The sequence below is a fragment of the Lutra lutra genome, chromosome 4 (genome assembly GCF_902655055.1).
Source record: "Lutra lutra chromosome 4, mLutLut1.2, whole genome shotgun sequence".
NCBI classification, from domain to species: domain Eukaryota; kingdom Metazoa; phylum Chordata; class Mammalia; order Carnivora; family Mustelidae; genus Lutra; species Lutra lutra.
The window spans coordinates 174,547,828-174,568,675 of NC_062281.1; the positions used below are offsets into that span (position 1 = coordinate 174,547,828).

The 20,848-nt window shown below is 44.3% G+C and overlaps 1 protein-coding gene and 2 non-coding genes across 18 annotated transcripts in view; all 3 read left to right on the plus strand.

The window, feature by feature from the left end:
• PUM1 (pumilio RNA binding family member 1) overlaps positions 1–19,719 on the plus strand; it is a 142,585-nt gene extending 122,866 nt beyond the window's left edge. For 11 of the 16 annotated variants that reach the window (XM_047723844.1, XM_047723850.1, XM_047723849.1 and 8 more), the window contains 6 exons: positions 2,395–2,529; positions 5,694–5,831; positions 8,263–8,388; positions 9,676–9,797; positions 14,885–15,077; positions 17,865–19,719. In XM_047723844.1, the coding sequence (XP_047579800.1) occupies positions 2,395–2,529; positions 5,694–5,831; positions 8,263–8,388; positions 9,676–9,797; positions 14,885–15,077; positions 17,865–17,996 (846 nt within the window). In that variant the 3' untranslated portion in view covers positions 17,997–19,719. The remainder of the gene's footprint in view (positions 1–2,394; positions 2,530–5,693; positions 5,832–8,262; positions 8,389–9,675; positions 9,798–14,884; positions 15,078–17,864) is intronic. The other 5 variants (XM_047723847.1, XM_047723851.1, XM_047723848.1 and 2 more) reach the window with 1 other exon arrangement.
• On the plus strand, positions 3,432–3,516 carry LOC125099545 (small nucleolar RNA SNORD103/SNORD85). Its single transcript, XR_007127257.1, has one exon. It is a non-coding gene; the product is annotated as a small nucleolar RNA SNORD103/SNORD85 (small nucleolar RNA).
• Positions 15,909–15,993, plus strand: LOC125099546 (small nucleolar RNA SNORD103/SNORD85). Its single transcript, XR_007127258.1, has one exon. It is a non-coding gene; the product is annotated as a small nucleolar RNA SNORD103/SNORD85 (small nucleolar RNA).
• Positions 19,720–20,848: the final 1,129 nt, after the last annotated feature.

Genomic DNA, 20,848 nt, shown 5'->3' on the forward strand with positions numbered 1-20,848 from the left:
GAATGTGTTTGGAGAACCGCTGTCCCCATTTAGGATCCAGCACATTATTTCTGATTGTTATGATAGATTAACTAAATATGTCTTTTTAGAGGAAATAATCCTTGTAAGATAATTTTAGCAGGATCATGATAACATGTTCTAAAAAGTGGATTTTTAGGATTCCTGGAGAGTTCTCTTTGAATGTCAACTGTAGTGTTTTTCATCATAAGCTACAGTCATGAGGATTGTTAAATGCTTCTTTTTAGGTGATCCTTCAGTCTTGGTTTCCTCTTTTACTTCTGTTATTATGAATAATGTCGACTCTTGTTACTGTTGCTTTTGGAAAGGATTAATGAGATTGCTGGATTAATGTCTGTAAATGTCAGAAAGGCAGGGATTTTTTTGTTATGTTCTTGTAAACCTGGTGTGCCAATATCAGCAATTTTAAGTCCTAAATCCAGAAAGGATTTGAGATGAAGAACTTGGAACAGGGGAAAATGCTGGAACTGCATATTACCTGCTTCCAAAATAGAAGAAATTTGTCAATTTTGTACATCTTGCTTAGTTCATTTTGTGTGAGATGTAAACATGGCTCACTCACAGCCTTTGTATTCCTACCTTCTCACAAAGACTGAACTTCTTTGACTTTTTTTTTAAATTAAAGATTTTATTTATTCATTTGAGAGAGACAGAGACAGAGCACAAGCAGGGGGAGAGGGAGAGGGAGAAGGAGATTCCCTGCTGAGCCAGGAGCTCAATAAGGGGCTCAGTCCCAGAACCTGGAGATCATGACCTGAGTTGAAGGCAGGCGCTTAACTATCTGAGCCATCCAGGTGCCCCAGTTCTTTGACTCTTAACTCTTTAGTGATACACTAAGAAACCAGCATATTTGTAACATTTCTATTTACTGAGATTTTGTGATTAAATTCTGAGCAAAGTGAAAGTGCAGTGACTTTTAAGGGAAGTTTATGTTTCATAAACACATCTGTCATCTTCATGGTCTATATTAACAGCAGTAAAAATTGTTGCTATTACTTTAGTTCTTATAACAAAGAGTAACCTTTTTGTGGTCCCTGTAAAATTACTTATAATTTTAAAAATTATAAAAATTACTTATAATACTTAAAATTACTGTAAAATTATGTAAAAATACCAAAAATATTTGGTAGCAAACAATCCACATGCCCTTTGGAAGGTTAGAGTGAATAACCATGGTATCTTTTTAATTTGAATGTTTGTGCTTTTTAAATTGATCCAGTATTTGAGGGGCAACTATCAGTCAAAATCAGCTTAGGGAATAAGCAAAAACTGGGTGTGCTGTACTAGATATGGTCTGTTCCTAAAAACTCAGAGAAAGATCTGAAAAACTTGATGATTCTTGTTTCTGAGATGTGTCTCTTGAATTGGTAAAGTAATACCAGTGGCTTTTGATCCTGTGCGTCTTCCCCCTAAAATTTCACTTAAAATGTAAGATCCTCAATAAAAATAAGAAATGAACATAAAATGACTTATAATTTTGATTTTAGAATGTCTTTTCACCACCCTCTTGTCCCAGATAGAACGTGGAACTTTCCAGCTTCAGCAGGTCATGCGCTGGCTGAGATGGCTGAATGAAGAGGGGATGATAACTGTAGGGTTAGAGAACTTCCCTGGTGCACACAGCGTCCCTGGTCCATAGTTCTCTTGTGTGGAAGCTGCTTATGTATACAATCTCCTCCAGTCTCATGATTATGTCATTCCAATGAAAATAAAAAACCAGGAATGGGAAATCCTTGTAGGAAGAGTTTTAACATTATTATTATTATTATTATTATTATTCTACTAACTTCCCCCCTGGACTGTGTTACCCTATATAGAAAAAAAATCCCAGTTCTTAGAGTGATGTAAAATCCTAATTCAAAACACAATGTCCGTATGTTAAGATTTCATGTGGATGAGAGAGGACCTTTCTCACCCATGGGCCTCAGACACCTGAGGGCTATAGATTTGCTCCAGGAAGCGCTTGACTCTTTCCCATACATTCACTAAGGTTCCAGTAAACAGTGTTCCCCACATGTATTACTATTTTTAGAATAAATGTAAATGCTCTTATATTTAATGGGAATATAGATTCCTAGCGTTAGTGAATTAATGGCAGTTTTGAGGAATTACGTATTTAACATACAGTAGTGAAACTGCTGCTGTTGGATACGTGAGAAGTTTTTCAACATAAAATGGATTCCTTATAGTCAGAGGCTTAGAACTCTGGCTTGAAAAAACAAAGTTTTTGAACAAAAAGGTTTAGTTAATTAATCATAGGGTGACAAGGCTAAAAGAAGTTGTGCCAGTGGTTGATACAGAATAGTGGATGCTTTGCTTTCTCTGGTTTCTTTCCTACTACCTAAGTAATGGTGTTCACCCACACACTGTGTCTAGTTTGGCAGCCTTGAACAGAAGCTGGCTTTGGCAGAACGCATTCGAGGCCACGTCCTGTCACTGGCACTGCAGATGTATGGCTGCCGTGTTATCCAGAAAGCTCTTGAATTTATTCCCTCAGACCAGCAGGTAATTGTAAGTTTCCCCTTTAACTTTTCTCTTGGTGTTCGATGTTTCTCCATGGTACATGTAGTGAACCCTGTAAATTTGTCAGTCTTTAGTTTTCTTGTATGGTGGTGTTTTGTTTTTTTTGTTTTTGTTTTTTTGGGTTTTTTTTTTGGTGCTTGTGTCTGCCTTTCTGTGCATGGCACGCATGAACTGTGCAATTAAGTGTGTAAATTTACAGTAGATAAGTGTCTTACGTTAAAGCCATTGATTTCAAACACTTTTCTCATTGACCAGTTTAGTAAGTGCAATTTTACAGGTGGGTGTTTTGTATGACAAGAATTAAAGCAGGTTAAAATGCTAGACCTGACCACTCTTACAAATCAAACTTAGATGATCTCGCCCACCTATAATTTTCCTCCACTTCTTCCTTATTCATTCCACCACCTTGCACCGAGAGAGTGTCTGCCCAGTGCCTGGCCTGGTGCCCACTCCGTGCCAGCTCGAAGATTGGTCCCTGCCCACAGAGCACTGTGTGGGGAAGAGCCGTGGAAAGCACTAGTGAGGCCGTGAGAGCATGTGCTCGGGGCTTCTCGGGAGGCTCTGCGGGAGGGAAAGTCCAGGCTGAGGGGGAGTGAGGAGGAGAGACAGAGATCCGAGCTGTTAGGTGCTGTGTGTAGGGCTGACACCAACCGGACACCGAATGCACCTGAAGCCACCCATGGCTTCTGGAACAGTCGCAGGGCCGGTCCAGCCAGCCTCCCTCCCACGCAGCCCCCTGGGCTCGGGAAGCAAAACACACACACGGGCAGGCACGCTGCCGCTGGGTTTGTGCCAGGCAGCGCCTCGAGCCCCAGCTGCTCCCGACCTGAACCCTCAGCGTTTGGGCTCTTGACTCCCTCTGCCCTTCTCGGGGGAGGTGTTGGGCCTGGTCTGGCGATGATGAGCCACTTGCCCTCACTGAGAACAAAGTTCAGTAATGAGAATCTTTGTTATGGACTCAAGTTCTGAGCCAGACGAGGCCCCCACCGCCTCCAGTTCAAAACAGCACCGCAGTGGTGTTGGCAATGGCCCCTGAAGGCTGGGGGAGTCCAGAGTCCTTCCAGCTGTGAGGCTTGCAGATGCGCCTGTCAAGACGCTGGGGAGGGCAGCGTGTTTCGAGACCGTGGGGTTCATCAGCGCTCAGCACTGGCAGCGCAGCAGCCCGGCGTGGTGACACCAGCACCATGTGAGGAGTCAGGAGCACGGCCAGAGCCACTGCTCTTCTTCCCCTAATGTTCAGATCATTATCCGTTTCCATTTTCCATGGATTTTTCATGGATGAAAACTTCATGGTTGAATTTTTTCCTCTTAGATTTTCTCGTTTCTTTTGAATATGGAAGTTTCTTCCTCCTTTTTTGACTATAATGCTCACTTGCTCAGAAAAGCAAGAGGAATATTAGTTTGTCTCAGTCTTTGCCCTCTATCTTAAATTGTTGATTTAGTCTCCATTTTTTCAGATTTTACTGTTTTCTCTTTTCTGATTAGACGGCAGCGCTGTAGTAGTTTTTCGCTTCCCCTCTCTTTCCCTGAGGTGTGCTTTTCTATCCAAGATTTCTGTGTATTTTTTCCTGGTCTGGTTTCTTTGTCTACCTTGTTCGGGGCCTGGTAGGATTCTTCCTGTATTTTACATGGGTATTTTACTGTTTTCTAGATGGAAGTTTATTATTTTCAGTGAAATTAACTCCTCTCCCGTGGGGTTTTTAACCTCTTTGGGCTCAAGAACATATGCAAGGAAGCCACCTCCCCTTTATTTTGATTAAAAATGTTCCAGTCTTTTTCTTTATATATACTGCATTCTCCACTTAACATTCCCATAATTATATTTCCAGAATAAATGTTTTCCTGACATTTGATTAATTGCTTTAGGAAACTTTTCCTGAGTTTGTTGCCTTCAGCTTTTTTAGTCCCTGGTATTGTAATCCTGAATTTCTTTAATGGGATAATCTCTTAGTTGCTTTGTCATAGTCCACATCTCAAAGGTTTAAGACATTCTTCTCATGAATGTCACCATTGTGGAGTGGCTTGTAGTTTCTTGCATAAATACATACTCAGTACAAGGGAGCGAATAGACAGGGATGGGATACGGCAAAGAGATTGGGCAGCAGGTGCCAGAGCCCAGCCATGGTGCGGATATTCTGCATCAAGGAAGGGATCCAGTGAAAATCTCAACGTCTCTTTTCCTCCCTTGTCATCTCCACTCTTACCCTGCTTGCACACACTCGCACGGTCAGTCTCGCACTCCCACAGCACCAGTGTCTGGTCTTTTCCTGTATTCCCTGAATAAATGCACAAGCCTCATGCACTTGGCCAGCTCCATGTCTGGTCTTCTGTATTTCCTGACAGTATTGTCCCGGCTGTCCTAGCTGTCACTGGCCTGGTGGAAAGATCATGTTGGAGTTCCAGACCTGGGTTAGAATCTGGGTCAGTGGCTATCTGCAATCTTGGCCACACTGGTTACTTACGCCCTCTCTCAGTCTCCATCAGCTCCCTCATACATGTATGTGGAGGGTATATGCAGGATAATATACAGCTGACTGACAGGTGCTTTACTCACCCACATTATTTTGCCACACAGGCACCAGATCACTTGGGTTTGCATCTTGGCAGTATAGGTCTGTGATTTTAGCAAGTCAAAGAATTTGTGCCTTGGTTTCCTCATCTATAGTAGTGTCCAGGTCATAGGATTGTTACGAGGATTCACTGAGTCATAACACATTAAGCACTTACAGATATGCCTAGCCTATAGTTAGCTGTAGATCGACTCTTCTCATTATTAATAACATGTACTTTACAGGGTTGTCATGTTAAGAACATGATAAATTATATGTGAAATTCTCTAGTACCGTGTACATCATACAGATTCCTTTCTACAGATGTCTGCATTTTGAAAAAGTCACTGAGGTTTTTTGCAAGTTAGAGGACTTTTTTAAAACCCAGGTTACTGTTACAGGAAGTTTGCTAATCCATGGAAACACTGCTGTCCTCATTTGGAGCTGCTGTGTTGTTGTCATGGTGCCACAACTGTGTGGTTCTACTTCATTGTCCTAGATTCCCTGCCTAGTGCTTTGTGTTGGGGAAGGAGACTGTTCATTGTCCGGGTGTTCGGCTTGCTGTGATTCTGGTGGTGCTTTTCTTTCCTTGTCTTCTAATAGAACGAGATGGTGCGGGAGCTAGACGGCCACGTCCTGAAGTGTGTGAAAGACCAGAATGGTAATCACGTGGTTCAGAAATGCATCGAATGTGTGCAGCCCCAGTCTTTGCAGTTTATCATTGATGCATTTAAGGGGCAGGTAAGTGACTTAAGAAAGAAACAAAGGAAACAAGTGTTTGGGTGTTTCCAACGTGAGCAGAGAATAAGGTAGCATTAGGGGGGTGTCCCCACGTGGCCACACCACCAGAGATAGCCTCTCGTTTGTCCTGTTTACCTGTATGTCATAAGAGCCTCTATGCTCTTAGCACCAGCTTCCAGGTAGAGCTGATATTTTCTTACATCATTTTTCCAGAATTGCCCCTTAATTGGCTATTATCATTAATTTCTCTTCCCTAAAACATCGTCTTCACACCCTCTTAAGCTACGTGGAACAAAGAGTAAAACACACACCTCCTTCTTGGGTCTGTGAAATTGTTTTTTGTTTTTGTTTTTAAAAGGGAAAACATGGTAAATACCAAGTAGATTTTTCACGTGCAGTCACGTGTACCGCTAAGCTGAGACTGAAATGGGATTTTAGAGTTGTTTAGTCTTTGGGGTTTGCTCAGTTATGGCAGCGGTAAGGAGATTGAAGGGGTTAACTGGGGGGTTGTTTGGGTTTTCTGAGTTAATGAAAAAAGAGTAGATCTGTTTACTTTAAAAATAAGATCTTAACATTTATCAAAGACAACAAGGAAAGTAAAAGGACTAAGCTGCCAAAAGGGAGAGAATATTTTCAAGATGAAATTGCTGAAGAATTAATAACAAATATATAATCAACTCCTGTAATCAAAGAGTACCATACAAATTAGTGCAAAAATGACCACAAGCACTAACAGACAAAAAGAAATACAAATTGCCAGTATACATAAGACAGAATGGTTGCATTAGTAATCAGGAAGATGCAGAATAAGGGCACAGGTAATAGACCACTGTTCCCCCGCTGGTCGGCCGCTGTGTCGTGGCAAGACTGTGGGATCTGATCACTGTTAGTGGGAATAGACATTAGCACAGCCATTTGGAAAATCATTTTGCATCGTCTTTCAAAGTTCAGCACACGTACTTCCTGCGACCCGGCATTCCTAGCCTAGGTGGATACTAGGAGACATAACTTCGACATATTGAAAGCAGCCTTATTCTCCTAGGAAAGACTGAATGATCTAGATGTCTGTCAGCACAGGGTTAGACGAATATTAAAGTAACAAATCAGGTACTTGCCCAGCAGAAGCTCCACAGTAGAAGTAAATACTTGAAACATAATGTTGAGTGAAATAAGTTAATTTACTATAGACTGTGAGTTTTTAGCATTTTAAAAAAAAATTTTCTTTAAAGATTTTATTTATTTGATAGAGACAGTGAGGGAGGGAACACAAGCAGAGGGAGTAGGAAACGGGGAAGCAGGCTTCCCGCTGAGCAGGGATCCTGATGCTGGGCTCGATCCCAAGACCCTGGGATCATGACCTGAGCCGAAGGCAGACGCTTAGTGACTGAGCCACCCAGGCACCCCAGTTTTTAACATTTTTATAAAACAGAACAGGACCATACTTTATACTGTGGAAGTACACAGTTGGATACATACAGCTATGCATTAAAAACCACATGAAAAGCACTTAATGCGCTGACACTTGACCAGTATCTAGTAAGTGTGAGCTGTTGTTATTGTTCTTATTATTCCTGTGATTATTCTTTTTTTTTTAAGATTTATTTATTTATTTATTTGAGATAGCAAGTAAGCACATGGGGGGAGAGGCAGAGGGAGAGAATCATCAAGCAGATCCGTGAGATCATGACCTGAGCCGAAACCAAGAGTCAGACGCTCAACCAAATGAGCCATCCAGGTGCCCTCTGTGATTATTCTTAATGACAGACTTGAGTGCAGGTTTCTCCATGTCATTCTCACTAGGAAGGCCAGAATTGAGAGTGGGTGGTCCAGAGCTGAAGCCTGTGTTCTTATCTCCTCCAGACCCAAGAAAAGAGGAAGCTTTTCTTACTTATTGTTGGAAAACACCCTAATTAAATTTAGAAGATTGCAATGTGGTTAAGTGAAAGCATTTAGGATTTGATCCCAGCCCTTTCTTTTTCTCTTTGTAACCCTGTTCTTCAACACTGTGGACTCTTAACAAAGTGTGTTTTTTGTGACCTCGATTAATTTTCTGTCCGTTCTAGGCTCTTGGAAAAGTCCTTTTCAGCTCTGAATTTATGTACATCTCTAAATTCCTAGGATAGTTATGAAATGGGTTTACACACACACCTCATTATTTGTAGCGAGAACTCAAATGTGCTACATTTGTAATTTGGCCTTCTGAGTTAGACTGGAACATACTGTCCTGGCTTTGTCAGTTACTGTCTGTGCGGTGGCAGGCACACTGTGGAAACCTCTGGGAGCTGCAGAGCTCTCTTCCGGATGCTGGGAATACTCATCGCTCACTTTCTGTCTTTGGGAAGATTAATGGAGTAATGGATATGAACGACGCCGAGGCATCCAAAGTGGCAACTGTCATTCTTGGCTTTGTTGTTTGTGTTGTCTGTCCTAGGTATTTGCTTTGTCCACGCACCCTTACGGCTGCCGAGTGATTCAGAGGATCCTGGAGCACTGTCTCCCTGAGCAGACACTCCCTGTCTTAGAGGAGCTTCACCAGCACACAGAGCAGCTTGTGCAGGTAGTGGAGTTGCCAGTAGAGTAACTGCAAACACCTGTGGGCTCGTGCAGGCCCAGACCTTGTGTGTTTTCTCAGCACAGGTATCCGTTCCGGAAGAGTTAATGTTAATGTGTTTAAAATGCCCATTGGCTTTGGGGCAGGTTCTCATTTATACCGTCCTGGTTTGTGCTTTTTGAATATGGTTGATGAAGAGAGCCCTGGCCTTGGAGTGGAGGGCGCTGCCTGCCAGCCTTCTGTCATGGACAGGCAGGCCATTTAACCACTCTTGGTCTCAGCTTCATCATTTCCGCTGAACTAAGTGGATTAGGTGGCTTCTTTTTAGCTTTGGTACTTTCTTTTGCTTTTGCCATTAAACATTTCTCCGCCATTACAATAACCAAGAGAACACTTTCTAAGTGTAGTATTGTACTGAAGCAGCACTTTTGTTGGAGTTTGTTGTTTGTTTTGGTGGGAGGTGTGAGGTTATAAATGTATTATATCCTCATTGTGGAAAAATTTGGAAGTACAGAAAGTAAGAACAAAAGAAATCATCCGTAATCCTGCCATCCAGAAGCAAACACATTTGGGCTCTGCACTTGTTTTTAAAAGTATAAATTTGTACGTTTATTCTCTCCAATACTTTTAACCATAGATGAGTGAATATATCTATTGTATGCTTGTGATGCTGTTTAATTAGGTATTGTCTGTTTTGTTGGACATAAACATTGTTTCCCATTTTTCTTAGAGGTAAACTTCTGTTTGAGAGAAAAATAGCTCTTTATTCCAGCTATGCCTTCCTTTCTTTTTGTTTTTGTTTTTTTAAAGATTTTATTTATTTGAGAGAGCGCATGAGAGGGGTGAAGGTCAGAGGGAGAAGCAGACTCCCCATGGAGCTGGGCTGGGATCCCGATCTGGGATTCGACCCTGGGATTCCAGGATCATGACCTGAGTCGAAAGCAGTCATCCAATCAACTTAGCCACCCAGGCACCCTAGTTTTGTTTTGTTTTTAAACGAGAGGAGACCTACTCTTTTGGGCCTAGTAGCTAATGAAGGAAGAACTTAAATAGGACCTTTGGGCATAAATATATAGAGAAATAGTCCATCATCTGGTAAATGTTCCTCTTTTGTAATGATAAGGAAAAATTTGTCACTCCCTATTCATTTTTAAAGTTCTTAAGTTCATTATTATTCAGGTAAACCCATCGTGGTGCTGTAGGAAGGAAGGTAGGTGGTGATTAGATGTAAGGATTTAGGTAATTCACAGAGCTCATTTTTACATCACTTTTTTTCTGTTGTTTCTCAAACAGGATCAATATGGAAATTATGTAATCCAGCATGTATTGGAGCATGGTCGTCCTGAGGATAAAAGTAAAATTGTAGCAGAAATCCGAGGCAATGTACTTGTATTGAGTCAGCACAAATTTGCAAGGTGTGTGCTTTGAATCACATGGACTCCCATTTTCCAGAGAAGACGATAAAATAGTAATTCAAGGCTAGAGAGAAGGAATGAATTTTCATTCTCTTCTTTTTTTACATGTTTCTTTTTCTCCAGGTATACACAGCTTAAAAAGTCCAATGGTCCTATTATAAAGTATAAAATAAAGCAGGTCCCTTAATGCCTCCTCACTCCACTGTGAAATCTGAGGATTATGTTTCTAAAGAACTTAAATCTTACACTGTGGTAAACTGGACATTTTATTAACTTATTTGTTCAGAATTGTGAAATGTTCTTTCCTCAGTTTCCTCTCTGGTGCCAAAATTAAGAGGCAGTATATACCGTATCTAGATATACAGTATTCTTTTTTTTTTTTTATAAACATATATTTTTATCCCCAGGGGTACAGGTCTGTGAATTGCCAGGTTTACATACTTCACAGCACTCACCATAGCACATACCCTCCCCAATGTCCATAACCCCACCCCCCCTCTCCCAACCCCCCTCCCCCCAGCAGCCCTCAGTTTGTTTTGTGAGATTAAGAGTCACTTATGGTTTGTCTCCCTCCCAATCCCATCTTGTTTCATTTACTCTTCTCCTACCCTCTTAACCCCCCCCCCCATATACAGTATTCTTATTAGAGTCTCTTTTCCAGTCTTCATACTGTGCCAGGTCAAGAATAAAATGGGCTAGTTATCCCCAGATTGTGAAAGATGTTTTAGGTGACTTATAATTAACAGTGGTTGGAGGAGAAATTGATGGCCCTTCCAAGGGATTAGCGGTATGGTCTAAGTGGAATGTGTGTATCCTACAGCACATAGTATAGTAATTTGTATTTTGGGAATATTTTTCTTTGGTTTTTAGGATACACTGCCAAGCAGGTATGACTCTACAGCCTTGATGTTTTTAAATTGCTTGTCTCTAAGTTTTGAAATTTTATAACACTGCAGCATGGAAAGAGAAGAGAAGTAAAAACACTCTTTGATCCAGTGTCTCAGTATCCTGACCATTTCAGGGTCTCTCTGATCTTGTATTGCCTTTTTTTTTTTTAAAAAACAAAAACAGAAACAAAAACAAACATTTGGCAGGACCAGGGAATTAGGGGCAGAATATCTTAGAATTCTTCCTTGGGTCACTATCTTCCATTCCCCTCCCCCCGTTTTTTTTTTCCATGTATTCAATATCTCACTCTTAGGTATAAGTATTAATTAATATTACAATAGACTTGTGTGTGGTCTGGTAATGACTGAGTAGCTGCTTTGGGCCTAATCCTCCCACAGATAACGACTATAAATTGTGGACAAAATGCCAAAAACCTTCCTGAAGGCATTAAGCCGTTTAAGAGAGTGGCCAAGAACAGGTAGATATCAGAAGGGTTTGGGGGAGGGGAGGGGAGGCTTATTGATACTTGGAAGGACATAATTGCACTGGGGAAATCTCCCTGTTCCTCCCCCCCTTCCCCTTTTGATTTTTTCTTTTTGTATTGCATTGTATTGAGATATAATTGACAGATAAGTTTGTCACTTATGTAATTGTGTAATTATGTTATTATTATGTAAGTTTGACGTGTATGATGTGTTGGTTTGATACATTCATATACTGCAGTATGATTACTGCAGTAGCATTAGCTAACACCTTTATCATGTCATATAATCATTATTTTTTTGTGTGCTGAGAACACCATTAAATCTAGTCTCTTAACAATGTTTTGTGATACAGTATTGTTGACTGTAATCAGGAAATTTCCTAGTTTTAATTGGCTTTTAGCCTGTAGGCAGTTCCCATTCTGCTCTGGGCTTCTAAAGTTGGATTAAAAAATCTCCAGTGAAGGCAGAGTTAGGGGCAGCCATGGTAATGAGAGTGACAGAGTGACAGGGCAGAAATTCCAGAAAGTAAGAGAACCAGGGAGGGGAAGGCCCACATTTAATTTCCCAAATATCTGCTTGACTCCTGACCCACATTTGCGTGGCACAAACTTGAGGCAGGCCAGTGAAGGCTTAAAGAACTGAACTGAGATCCCTCTTGTGTGGGAGAAGCTTGCCGTTCCAGTTCAGCCAAGTTACTGCACTAAATAAAGGAATGGGGAGAGTAATATCCTTGGGGGAATGTAACAGAACTCCGTTTCTCCTGCATATCATTCATTGTCTAGAAAGCAGAAAAATGTGATAAGACATATAGTCAAGAAAAAAAGAAGAAACAGAAAAAGAAAGAAAAAACTCCCACCTAGTTCCAGACCACCCCGATGTTGGAATTAGTAGAGAATGATTTTAAAGCACCTATTTTAATTATAGTGAAAGATGTAAAGGAAGATGGAATCGTAATGAATGCAAAGATGTTAGTAGAGAATTAGAAGCTTTGGTATAAAAAGAACAAAATGGAAATTCTGGAATAGAAAAATAAGTCCTCTGAGATAGAATTCACCGTGTGGCCTTAACAACAACAGATTAGAGATAACACAAGAAAGAGCTGATACACTTGAGATAAGTAGAAATAAAATAGATTAGTGACTTTTTTACAGTTTTGATGGTGACCCAAAATAAAAAGTAAAAGTTTCATTGACTTTGCATGCAAAGGCACATGCATACACGTATAACTGAAACTGTTGTCCATGATTAATTCTAATACCTACTGTTCTGTTTCTTTTTTTTTTTTTTTTTTTAAAGAAAAAGCTGGTCACAAATCACTAAGTTGATCTCACCACCCACAAATGGGCTGGGAACTGTAGTTTCAGAATGCCTAGAATAAACTTTAAAGACGCAACACTTGATCATGTATTAAGGTGGAAGTCTTTGGCCAAGTGGGATCCCATGGTGGTAGCTGGAGTTACCTGCTTGCTTTCTTGGAAGACAGGTCAGTGTTGAGGATTGAGTCCTGTACCCAGAAGAATGAGTGTCCTGTTCTAATCCCGACCAATTTGTAGGGGAAGCAGGCCTGGACTCGATGAAGGTATGGTCCAGCTAAGCAGTCCTGACAACTGCTGAATTCTTTGCCTGAGCATTTGGAGATCATGCCAGGCTTTGTGCTCTCTGAACAGATCAGTAGTATCTTAAGTCCCTTTTCTGCTGAGGGAGGAGCTGATGGCTATTAGGAGATAACTTCCAAAGTGCCACACTTTGAGCTCACACTAGAGCAGTACTGTAGTAGTGTAGTGCTGTAGAAGGAAGGTGGGCAAAGAAGTTTTTCTATGATGCTGTTTCAAAGGAGGGGAGGCTGTTGGCTTAAATAGACTTGATTGATCAGTTCACCAGACTTGACACTGTGTATTGCTCGCTTGCTCGCACTCTCTCTTTTTTTTTTTTTTTTTAAAGATTTTATGTATTTGACAAAGACAGCGAGAGAACACAAGCAGGGGGAGAAGCAGACTTCACCCTGAGCAGGGAGCCTGATGTAGGGCTCGATCCCAGGACCCTGGGATCATGACCTGAGCTGGAGGCAGAGGCTTAATGACTGAGCCACCCAGGTGCCCCAGACACTGTGTCTTAAGAAAGGTTGAAGAAGTGATCAATAGGATGGTAGTTCTTAACATTTTAGCTTGAGAATTTTTTTCTTTCTGATCTATTTATTTGAGAGACAAAGAGAAAGCTTGCACATATCGGGGATGGGGAGAAGCAGAGGGAGAGGGAGAATCCCAAGCTGACTCCACATGCCAAGGGCAGGGCCCAATCCCACAACCCTGAGATCACAACCTGATCTGAAACTGAGAGCTGGACGCTCAACCAACTGAGCCACCCAGGCGCCCGGAGAATTTTGTTTTCCAAATAAAATCTCACTGTGCACAATGAGCTAACACTGAGAGCTCTGTGGAACAGCATCCTCTTATGGTGTAAGAACTTGCAGATTAGGGACTTACTCCGGTGATAGTTACTGGACTATTCAGATATCCAGAGGGCTGGGCTCTGGAAGGAGTAGGACAGAGTTCCTGCCCTGAGGTACTCAAGAAGTAGGAATATGTGTCCTTTTTCAGTCCCTGAGGGCAAAATTAAGTCGAATGGGTGAAATTTTAGGGGAGAGAATGTTTTGCTTCAGTATGTAAAGAAGAATGTTTCATAGAGCCATTCGCCCATACAGTAGGTTGCCCTAGAAAGTAATTACTTCCAGATTATGAGATTACGCTAAATGGCCATATTTAAGGACTGTCACAGAGGAAAGAGCTTCCTGCATTAGCAAGTTCTTAATAAGTTCTTTTTCTCTGTGAGAGTTCTGTGACCCAGAGCAGCTCTTCCCCCAGTCGTGAACTCTCTGAAAGCCTTCAACGTCCAACTGCACACTGACCCACCAGATGTCCTCTCTGCCAGGTATTGACTCCAGTGATACAAATACAAATAATACGTATTGTTCTTTGACATCACACAACTTCCATGTACCCACAGAGCCACAGATGCATAGTAGTATTGGTTTTTAATCACTCCGAGATGGCAAATATCCATTAGCACAGGCGTGTGTAATTTAATCACTCCTTCTGGCCCCCCCCCCCCCCCCCCCCCCGCATTTAGTGTAGCCAATTCCTGTTTTCCTTTCCCAAGAGGACAGAACTGTGCCGGGTTCAGAGATGCTGGCAGACCTGTAGGGTGGCTCTTGTTCTTAGGCTCTGAAGACTCAGCAGGAGGCTGTTGAATGAGCGCTGTGGTTCCTGCTAACGCCTTCCTTGACTAAGTGTGCAGGGCCTCCTCTCCGGGTGTCCCGCTCTATGGTTGGCACTAGAGATAGCGACGTAAGGGAGGCTTGTTCCTGACTTCTGTACACTCAGAAAGTAGAAGATTTGTGGATTTAGGTTGTGTGTTGAAATTATAATCCTTAACAAGTGCAACTTACTAAGCATATGTGAGCCTCATATGTGAGTCGCTTCGCTTACCTGGGCTATTCCCTCAGCTGTGAGAAGGTTGGGCCTGCTAATCCCCTGAGACCTGGTCTCAGCCACCGTTCACACTGGCAGCCACAGATGACAGAGGGGGAGACTCATAGAACCAGATCTTCCAAAAATGTCAGGCTCTTTTGTGCTGACTGAGAGGACAGAGGCCAGACAAACATAGCCCAACAAGGTCTTTGTTCTAAGAGTTGTCCCTGGATTTGTCTCCTTACAGCAATGTTGTGGAGAAGTGTGTCACTCATGCCTCCCGTACGGAGCGTGCTGTGCTTATCGATGAGGTATGCACCATGAATGACGGTCCCCACAGTGCCTTATACACCATGATGAAGGACCAGTATGCCAACTACGTGGTCCAGAAGATGATCGATGTGGCCGAGCCAGCCCAGCGGAAGATTGTCATGCATAAGGTGAGCCAGGGTGGGCAGATCTCACTCAAAGTCTATAAGGCCTGAGGTTCTTGACATTTCTGAAATGCAAATGAAAGTAGACAGCTTGCTGCTTTTTGTGGAGTTTGTCACTGGACTAGGTCTCATGCTGTGCTCCTGTTTCCTTTTATCTAGAGTGGCCACTCTCTTCATCTTTCAGTAGCTCACTAGTGTGAAAGAGTCTGAAACTCCCATCCTTGTGAGGGATTTCCCTCTGTGGTCCTCAGGGCATGGTTTTCTGCTCCTGAAGACCAGCTTCTCAGTCCAACAAATCAGCCTGCTTGCCTTCCTTTTCTCTCATTCATTCCACCACCTTGCACTGAGAGAGGGTCTGTCCAGTGCCTGGCCTGGTTCCTGCTTTGTGCCAGGCACCAGCACAGACATGACGAAATTGGTCCCTGCCCACAGAGCACTGTGTGGGGAAGAGCCGTGGAAAGCACTAGTGAGGCCGTGAGAGCACGTGCTCGGGGCTTCTCGGGAGGCTCTGCGGGAGGGAAAGTCCAGGCTGAGGGGGAGTGAGGAGGAGAGACAGAGATCCGAGCTGTTAGGTGCTGTGTGTAGGGCTGACACCAACCGGACACCGAATGCACCTGAAGCCACCCATGGCTTCTGGAACAGTCGCAGGGCCGGTCCAGCCAGCCTCCCTCCCACGCAGCCCCCTGGGCTCTGGAAGCAAAACACACACACGGGCAGGCACGCTGCCGCTGGGTTTGTGCCAGGCAGCGCCTCGAGCCCCAGCTGCTCCCGACCTGAACCCTCAGCGTTTGGGCTCTTGACTCCCTCTGCCCTTCTCGGGGGAGGTGTTGGGCCCGGTCTGGCGATGATGAGCCACTTGCCCTCACTGAGAACAAAGTTCAGTAATGAGAATCTTTGTTATGGACTCAAGTTCTGAGCCAGACGAGGCCCCCACCGCCTCCAGTTCAAAACAGCACCGCAGTGGTGTTGGCAATGGCCCCTGAAGGCTGGGGGAGTCCAGAGTCCTTCCAGCTGTGAGGCTTGCAGATGCACGTGTCAAGACGCTGGGGAAGGCAGAGGCCATACTGGAGTCCTGTAGAAGTTTTAAGCTTGTTCTGCATTCAGTACTGCCTTTGACAAGTGCTCATGTGCAAACTCAAGAGTGAGCCCGCCTTTCAGCAGGGCTCCGGTGTCCCTGAGTATGATAGTACCCCACACAGAGAGCTGCAGTCGTGCTGGGGAGGTGTGGGACAGGGCCGTGCGGGCATGTGTCAGAGAAGGCTTCCACAGAGAGTGACATTTGAATAAAGCCCTGAACCCTTCCAGGCAAAGGGAACATGGAACATGAAGGCTTAGGAGCAGGAGACAAGACCATGTATCTGGAGAGGTCAGGCCAGGCCTGTTCCCTGGGCGGGGGTGGGCCTGCGAGGCCAGGTGACATTTGCGTTTCATGTGATTGTCCTGGCTGATGACTAACCTAGAGAAGGGCAGGCAGCAGGAGAGGAGGCAACGAGGAAGCCGGATGGGCGGCTTTAAAGCCAAGAGGTGGGCGGTCGCTCTGGGACTGAAGACAAGTGGACGGAACAGGGCTTAGCAGTTGGCTGATGGAGGGAGTTGAAAGAGGAAGAAGAGTCCCACAGGCCCAAAAACCTGAGTTTTCCAGCTTTCACTGCCTGGCAGTGTCCTTTCCAGCAGGAGGAGACAAGGGGGCAGGTTGATTTCTTTCCATCTCCCACCAGATAAGTAAAAAGCGGAGTTGAAGAGCGGTGCGCATGCGTGAGCACGAGGGTCATTAGCGTCTTGTCTGGGAAAGGAGAAGGATCAGAGTTCAGTGGCTGGGTCTAGCAGTCACCAGTCCCAGGGACAGAGAGGTGAAAGAGTTGAATGTAAATGTCATTAGTGTTTCTAAAAGGAGGGCCGCCCAAAAGCCAGGGGGTCCTGAACTTCATGTTCTGATGCCAGAGACACCGGCGATGTCCGGCGTCCTCACTACCCCCCAAATAGCAGCATAGCATTATCACACATTCTTTTTACAGAGCTGTGAGGCGAGTGCTGTGGGCCACACAGCTGGGAATTGGACCCAGGGCTGTTAACGGTTCCCCACGCGGGCTTGTAGGTGAGAACATGGTAGCTGCTGTGGGTCTGTGTCCTGTGGCGCAGCAGTGGTTTCTAGAGCTACTTGGGACTTCCTTGCTTTGAGGACCTGACCGACTAGACAGAAATCGTGGCCTGTGTGGAGCTCTCAGCGTGGCGAGCATCCATGTGCCCTGGTGTAGGTGGCCAGTGTGTTTGAGTGTGCAAGTGCGCGTTGGGTGGGGAGCAGGCTGGTACGCACTGTCCTCCGCTGTTGGTGGAACCGTGGGGCGGCGCGCTCCACGCCCCAGCCGGGCCCAGAGAAAGCTGCGTGAGCCTCCCAGCAGAGAAAGGGGGCTCCAGCGAGAAGCCCCTCTCGTGTCTAGGGTGCTCCATGGGGACCCACCCAAGGGCTGGAGAACAGAAGAATGTGAGCTGAACCTGGGTACCGGCTGCTATACAGTGATGTTGTGGGCGCCTGTGAGGACGCACGTGCTCCACGGACCGACGTGGAAGTGGTCTGTGGCCGGCCGCCTCCGGAGCCCTGGCGTCCGCGCACAGAGTAGGGAGGAGCCCTCACACACTCAGCTCGTTCCCTGTGGCTGTCGAGTGGCGGGGCTTTGACCGAACTGGTGGGGGGGGGGTGTCGCCTGGCGGGCTCACAGGCATGTGTGCATGCTTCAGTGCCTGGCAGCTCGCGGCCGGCTTGCGGGCCAGAGTAACACTGTGCTTTCTCCCCAGATCCGGCCCCACATCGCCACTCTGCGCAAGTACACCTACGGCAAGCACATCCTGGCCAAGCTGGAGAAGTACTACATGAAGAATGGCGTTGACTTGGGGCCCATCTGCGGCCCCCCTAATGGTATTATCTGAGGCAGTCGCCCTGTCCCTCATTCCCACTGACCTCACTGGCCCACTGGCGAATCCAACCAGCAACCAGAAGTGTTTGCGCAGAGAAGCTGAAATGGGTAAATGGTTGCTCCAGGATTACCCGCTCCTCCAAAAAATGGAATCAAATCCACAAGTGGAAAAGCCTTTGTAAATTTGTTTAATTTTATTACGCATAACATGTACTAATTATTTTTTTTAATTGACTAATTGCCCTGTTGTTTTACTGGTGTATAGGGTACTTGTACATAGGTGACCAATGTACATGGGAGGCCACACATTTTGTTCATGTTGTATCTATATTACGCGTGTGGAAACTTTCAGGGTGGTTGGTTTAACAAAAAAAGTTAAAAAAAAAAAAAGAAAAAAAGGTTTTTAACCCATTTTGCCTTGCCGGCAAGTTTTGCAAATAGCTCTTCCCCACCTCCTCATTTTAGTAAAAAACAAAAACCAACAAAAAAAACCTGAGAAATTTGAATTTTGTTAAATGACCCCAAACTGGCATTTAACACTGTTTATAAAGCATATATATATATACATATATATATATATATAATGAAAATTGTTTTAGAGTTGCTAAAGCTTCAGTTTATGACATTAAGTTTATGAAGCTTTGAAAAATCGCCTTTTTTGGAGACTATTATGCTGAAGGAGATGTGTAGTCTGTTCTGTGAGGAGGAGATGTGAGCTCCGAGGATGTCTTTCAAGGCCGGGCGGGTGTATTTGTTTACTGCCTACTGGATTTTTTTCTGTTAACATTGAAAGGCAAAATCTGATTATTTAGCATGAGAAAAAAAAATCCTACTCTGCTTTTGGTCTTGCTTCTATAAATATATAGTGTATACTTGGTGTAGACTTTGCATATATACAAATTTGTAGTATTTTCTTGTTTTGATGTCTAATCTGTATCTATAATGTACCCTAGTAGTCGAACATACTTTGGATTGTACAATTGTACATTTGTATACCTGTAATGTAAATGTGGAGAAGTTTGAATCAACATAAACACGTTTTTTGGTAAGAAAAGAGAATTAGCCAGCCCTGTGCATTCAGTGTATATTCACACCTTTTATGGTCGTAGCATATAGTGTTGTATATTGTAAATTGTAATTTCAACCAGAAGTAAATTTTTTTTCTTTTGAAGGAATAAATGTTCTTTATACAGCCTAGTTAAATGTTTAAAAAGGAAAAAAATAGCTTGGTTTTATTTGTCACCTAGTCCCACAGTAGCAAGATCCTTTCTAAATGTTATTCAAGATGATTCAGTTCACACTAGTGTTTTTTTTTAATCCTAAAAAAGTAATGTTTTGCTTATTTTGTGACAGTCATAAGAACGTGCAAAGTTCAGCCCTGCCCTAGCTTTCCTTACAATCAGAGCCCCTCTCACCTTGTAAAGTGTGAATTGCCCTTCCTTTTTGTACAGAAGATGAACTGTATTTTGCATTTTGTCTACTTGTAAGTGAATGTAACATACTGTCAATTTTCCTTGTTTGAATATAGAATTGTAACACTACACGGTGTACATTTCCAGAGCCTTGTGTATATTTCCAATGAACTTTTTTGCAAGCACACTTGTAACCATATGTGTATAATTAACAAACCTGTGTATGCTTATGCCTGGGCAACTATTTTTTGTAACTCTTGTGTAGATTGTCTCTAAACAATGTGTGATCTTTATTTTGAAAAATACAGAACTTTGGAATCTGAATTTGTGCTTCTATGTTAACTCCTCCTCTCCCCCTTAACATTAGTGTCCCAGGACAGCCCTTTCCTTCTTTGTGCCTTTCTCCTGCTTGTTTGGTTTCTGTTGGCGGGAGGGCGCGGTGGGATTGGAATATGGCTGGGGTGGTGGAACGATAGCTCTGGAATCCAGTCTGACCCAAAGATGTTGGCTTCAGCCTGCTTAGTGCTTTCAAAAGCAAGACTGTTAGTCCAGATTTCCAACTTCTATTGAAAAATCAGAGCGTCTGCCTCCCTGGGCCCAGGGTGTGCCCATCAGTTGTTGCGGGGAGCGTCCTCCAAAAGCCAGCGCCCTGTGCTTGGACCCAGTTGGAAGCTCTTCATTTGCTCTTTGCGGCCTTTGCTACCTTGTGAGCCTGGGGTCTGGGTTCGAATCCAGTCAATTACAGATGTTTCCCAGCTCCTGCGTGCGCTGGAGCATCTCGTCTTTGGAGGTGGGCGGCCACTAAGGCATCCCCGACTGCTGTCCGGTCTGTCTCAGTCTCCCCTCCCAAGGCCCCCTTCCCTTTCCTCAGTTTGGGCTGCTGCTGCCCTCATCCTGCCCCGCCATGTTCACACGTGGAGCCTGGCCCCGGCTGGCCCAGGAGCCTAGCTTGCTCATCTTGCTCATCTTGCCCCCCTCAGATTGGGGGCCTCTTCCGGTGTTTTAATATGGGAGGCTCTAGCTCATGGAGGCGGGCCTGCCACCTATGTCTGGGGACACTCACGCTTTCGCCACCTTTGCCCCATGGACACTGGTCGGTGTTGGCAGCTCCAGGATAGGTTCAGCCAGGGAGGCCAGGTGGGAGCCCGCATGACCTCATGTCTGCAATCAGAGCCCCAGGGCCAGTCACAGGAGCTTTGCCCTGTCCCCTCCCGCAGGTAAGGGACTGTCACTAGCGGGCCCTGGTCCTGGGAATGAAGGGAGGGAAAGGAAGTGGAGCTAAGGCAGGTTTCAAGTCCAGGACCTAACTGTGCCGCAGTAGCTGAAATCCAGCCCCTCCCGAGGTTCCTCTCTCTGGTAGTCCTCATGGGCCCACCAGAGACTGCACGCTAGAGGCCATCACCCTCTGTCACTGCCTTGCGACTCCCTAATGTCATGGCTCTGGAATCGGACC